We start from the raw sequence: 5390 nt of genomic DNA, 5'->3' as shown, positions 1-5390 counted from the left end.
TGTACGTGCGTGTGTATTTGTCCACATAACCGGACCCAATACATTCCTAGAGCTCCGCGAGAATAAAAGTAATTTCTTCCATACTTCAAAGTTCTGGTTCCGGTGGGTAATGTGAAACCTGTGTTGATGTTATGTGACCACAAGGACATGCCAATTTCATGGTTAAGATTTTAGTGCCAATCACATTCGAATAATGATTTCCTTTTTGAAGCTTTATGTCCATTTTCCCAAATCGGAAATCCATTCACCTCCCTGTAATCTAAATCTCACATCCATGTCGAGATCCGTATTCAGTTTCAGATGGGGTTCACGAATCCCTTAATGCGGGGTTTAGATTATAGGAAGGAGAATAGAGATGTGAAAAATAGGGAGCCAAATAGCACTGCCCAATAACAAATCAAATAAAACAATTTGATAAAAAAAAAATGCTTGTCAATTTCACCAAGACGTTTCGGACCCAAGTTCGCGATTAATCCGCCAGGTAGCAGTAGATTTCTTTCTTTTTCTTATCTTACCGTGGTCCATAAAGCACGATATCCACGTGCTGATTTTATAAGACCAGGACGGATGCCCTCATCCAATTCTTCCCAGTTCCCAAAGCCTCTCTCTCTCTGTTTATAAAAACAAAACGGCCAAAACCCCATTAGACTAGACTCCTCTCATCGCAATCTACAGTCAGTCCATAAAAATACTTATCTTCTCGTAGAATCTTACTCCCACAACCATGGCGTTGGAAATTTGTGTGAAAGCAGCTGCTGGTGCTCCCGATCTACTTGGTGACTGTAAGTTCATCCTGAATTAAAAACCCTCAGATTTTTTTTTTTTTTAATTTTCGTGAGATTTTTTTCAGAGTAATTTCATGGGTTTTTATTTTGATTTCTTAAAATTCAGGTCCTTTCTGTCAAAGGGTTCTTCTTACTTTGGAAGAGAAGAAAGTTCCATACCAGATGCATTTGATTGACACTGCCAACAAACCCCAATGGTAATTATTCCTTCTCATCTTTATATTGTTCTTTCCATTTTATTGTAATTCTGTAAAATTATAAAGAATCAGTGAAAACTGAACAAGGGTGTTCATTGTTGATTTAGGTTTTTGGAAGTTAACCCAGAAGGTAAAGTACCTGTTGTCAAATTTGATGGTAAATGGGTACCTGATTCTGATGTTATCACTCAAACCCTTGAGACCAAATACCCTGAACCATCACTCGTCACTCCTTCGGAATACTCCTCAGTGTAATCTCTCTCTCTATCAGTCGTTTGAATTCGTATGTCTATTTTGTGTTCACAATTAAATTTGTTAGAGGAATTAAATTTGTATGAATCTGTGAAACTTGGGTCCCTTGGAAATTGAGTAAATTGATGAACTTTGTAATTGGATTGCAGTGGGTCGAAGCTATTTGGATCTTTTGTTACCTTCTTGAAGAGTAAGGATGCTAGTGATGGTTCAGAGCAGGCCTTGGTCGCTGAATTGTCTGCATTGGATGACCACCTTAAAGCTCATGTATGTGTTGCTCTCTCCCTCTCTCTGTGCTTGCCGTGTTGTACTTGTATATGTGTTATGGAATATCAAGTTTTGTTTTGTCTTTGTTTACAGGGTCCTTATGTTAATGGAGAGAAAATTTCTGCTGTTGATTTGGGTTTGGCACCTAAGCTATACCACCTTGAGGTTGCTCTTGGACATTTCAAGAGCTGGAGTGTTCCAGAGAATTTGACTCATGTCAAAAACTATATGAAGGTGTGTGAAATTCGTCTTCTTGATTATACATACTGCATATTGATAATTCATTTGTGTATGTTGGCTTGTTGCTTGTTTAATCCTATCGCATAACCGTCAAATGAATTTATGATATCTTGTAAATATGTAATGTACAAATGTAAACCGAAGGATTTTTTTTTTATAGCTCTGGCAGTGTAGCTGTTCCCAATTTTGACCAATTCAGTCTATCTGTTTGTTGCATTCTGATAGTTCAAGGCAGCCTGATGGAAGTCCGTCAACTCCGATTACCTAGATTTGATTACTCAGTAGCGTTTTTTCTCTAGTCTTTTGGAGCTACTGCTCCACTTTGTTAAAAGAAATGTACGGGTTTCATCTTTACAATAGCATTGCTATTTTCAACTGAAAGAGAACAATTATTTAGGAACTGCTGTGATGGGATGAATAAACAAAGGTTTCAGTGTTTGTATTTTGTCATTGATGAGGGTTAACCTGAATCTTGTTTTGAAAGGGTTAAACTGTATCTTTGTATGTTTTTTTTTCTAAAACAATATCTTGGTGGTTCAGAACTTTTGAAAGGAGAAACAAAAACGATTACTGATGAGGGTTATCTGAATTTTGTTTTGCTTGCAGTTGCTTTTCTCTCGGGAGTCATTTGTGAAGACCCAGCCTGCTGACAAGAAGTACCTCATTGCAGGATGGGCACCCAAGGTTAATCCATGAAAAAGATTGTCAAGCCCGTAAGAGTAATATGAATCTAATATAATCCACTAAGTTGTCTTCCACTTCTAGAACAATGAGAATGAGTTAACTGTTCATCATCATGTCGTAGTGAACTATTTATGCCCTGAAAATGTATCAGGGTGTTATCTCAAACTATGAATAACTAGAAAATAAAGTTATCATATTTCTCTGTTACACTCCTTTCGAGTATTTCATTGTTATTTTACTGGCAAGGAGTTTTAAGAGCCTGAGATTTCAGAAGTGGGGTTGTTTCCATTATATGAACGGTCCGCGAGTTATAACCCCAAAGGTCGCTATCCATATACAAAAACTCCAACAAAATAAATTGTTCACAAAAACTCCATTTAATATAAACTGTTTATATTATCCTTCTAGTTTAAATCACCCAAACAAAAACAAAAATCAACCACACTTTAATTCTTATTATATTGTCACCCCAACAAGAAATAAACAACCACCAATAAGCACCGCCGCCACCTCCGACCACCACCTCCGCCAATGACCACCATCGCCGCCGCCACCACCGACCACCACAACTCCGCCGCTGTCGCCCGTCGCCGCCACCACCGACAACCACCGCCACCGACCACCACCGCTCCGCCACCGACCACCACCGCACCGCCGCCGCCGCCACAGATACTGCGCAATTGCACCACCACTGCCAGCCACCCTACCATCCAACACCACCATTGTCGACCACCACCACCACCACCTCCGACCACCACCACCACCGATACTACGTAATTGCACCACCAATACCAGCCACCCTACCATCCAGCACCACCACTGTCGACCACCGCCGACCAAAACCAGCACCACGACCGCCCACCACCACCACCTCCCAAAAATACGATGAAACCGATTTTGGTTTCATCATAAATACGATGAAACCGATTTTGGTTTCATCTTGGTTTCGTGAGAAATCACCTGCAAGAATTTTTTTAAGAGGTATTATACATCTTCATGGATAGAATTACATTGTTGAAATACGATGAAACCAAAATCGGTTTCATCATAAATAAGATGAAACCATAATTGGTTTCTGCGCTTCATACGATGGTATATCTTTCCATCTAGGTTTACAGGCAATTCCTCATTGTATTGCAGCACTTCATTGCACCTGCAACTACAGATTCACTTCAATCTCATCCTTGGCTTCACTGCAAACACACAAGTTCCACTCATTACAGCTTCAGTTAACTCAACTGACTGAAACCATTACTCCATAGTTGTAGCTTCTGCAACAGTCACCAACTCCAGTTCCATTGCAACTGCAGCCAGGTCCTGTAGTTCAATTCTTGCAACTTTACATCTCCTGCCACAAACAAAACCACCTGCGATGCTTCCATTAAACTCTCCACCAGAAACTGCAATTGAACTTCAGGCCTGCACTTCTTTCTATCTCGCAATCCCTTCTAAACAACAGCAACATGACAGACTATCCCGGCCTCCAAATTCTGCACATACTAACTTCCATTACATCCATTATGCAACCACACTTCTTTAATTCAGTTCGACTGCTCGTCTAATGTAGCACTACCTCCATTTCAAACTCCATCAGCAACAACTTCAGTTTCAATTCAACCACCTGTAGCAGCAACTCCAACTGCCTGCACTTGAGCATCGAACATATCCAGTTAAATGCAAGCATAACATCTCCTCCTTGAGCTGTACCTGGAACTTCACAACTGCCCCACCTCAGTCACAGATTCAACACCACCATCATCTGCCAATTCTTGTTATATGCCCAGCCATCATCTCTGTAACATCACTGGTTCATTTCAGCTGCAGTTCTCTTTGCAGTTCAAAACCTATTAGATCCTGTAATTTTTACCCATCCTAACATATATCTAGGTTCAGGCCTTTCAAAGCACAACTCCTCCTTCTTGCAGTTCCATCAGTAACTCCAGTTCATCTGTGACTTCATTCATTCTGCTACTTCAGTTCAGCATCAGTTACACAATTTGCAAACCTTCTATTCCCTGTAGCTCATAACCATCACTTCATCTCAGTTTCTAGCTTCAGTCTCCGCCATCATTAGCAACATTATCTTCAGCTTACTGTCGCCACTGCTATCTCCATGTATTGTTCTCAAAAGCAACAACATAAACAAATCAAACCCATCTACAATTCTTCTCAATTGCAGCATTTCCAGTTTCAAATATCAGTTCAAGGAAACCCTAATACGACCCCGTCTTCTCTGAATCGAACCAAAACTTCCCTTGTTCAATTGGAAATCAAATCCAAGTTAAACCTATCTTCTAAATCTTCACAAACTCTTCGAATCGAATACCCATCTTTAACAAACCCATTTTCTCCTTTTCATTTTCTGATTTCTTCTCTGATATCCACAACAACAGAAACATCTTCTCGATCCCTTGAATTTCTGGGTTCAGAACTCAATAGTTCCTTCCATCCTCTCTCAAGATCGGACTCAATTTCATCTTCAATTTTCTCCTGCTTCAATTGTACTCATCAGCAGCAGAATCAATTCGTCACCAACCCATATATGTTCTTCTTGTTCTTCAATTGTAATTACAGTTGCAACCCTAATTTCACCAATTTCTTCATCCGATCTTACAGAATCATCAAAACATCACCAGATCCACCTGTGTTTCCTTCTGATTTTAAAAATGAAACTATGGTTAGGGTTTTGATTATGGTTGATGTGACGTGAAGAGGAGTTGGGTTGGTGATGTTTACGGTGGTGGAAATGGTGTTGGTGGTGAAGGAATTGAAGGAGGCGGAGGAGGGTGGTGGTAGTGGTGAGATACGGACGTGAAGTGGTGTGTCGGGGGAGAATAAAATTATTGTTGGTCTTCGTGGAGATCCATTGTTGCTGCTGGTGATGATGGTGGTGGGAGAAGGAGACGGAAGAAAGAAGAAAAAAGAAATCAGAGAAGAAGAAGAAAAGGTCAAAGGCATGTTTGTC

At 40.3% G+C, this 5390-nt stretch overlaps 1 protein-coding gene across 1 annotated transcript; it reads left to right on the top strand.

Annotated features, from left to right (window-relative positions):
• Positions 1–598: 598 nt before the first annotated feature.
• Positions 599–2642, top strand: LOC113322725 (glutathione S-transferase DHAR2-like). Its single transcript, XM_026570866.1, has 6 exons — positions 599–782; positions 892–982; positions 1090–1233; positions 1384–1501; positions 1595–1735; positions 2348–2642. The coding sequence occupies exons 1-6, from the start codon at positions 725–727 to the stop codon at positions 2435–2437; spliced, it is 642 nt and encodes a 213-aa protein (XP_026426651.1). The 5' UTR covers positions 599–724; the 3' UTR covers positions 2438–2642.
• Positions 2643–5390: the final 2748 nt, after the last annotated feature.

This window comes from Papaver somniferum, chromosome 11, assembly GCF_003573695.1.
Source record: "Papaver somniferum cultivar HN1 chromosome 11, ASM357369v1, whole genome shotgun sequence".
Classification (NCBI taxonomy): Eukaryota; Viridiplantae; Streptophyta; class Magnoliopsida; order Ranunculales; family Papaveraceae; genus Papaver; species Papaver somniferum.
Note: the sequence above shows the minus strand (reverse complement) of the source record. Positions and strands in the feature narration are given on the sequence as shown.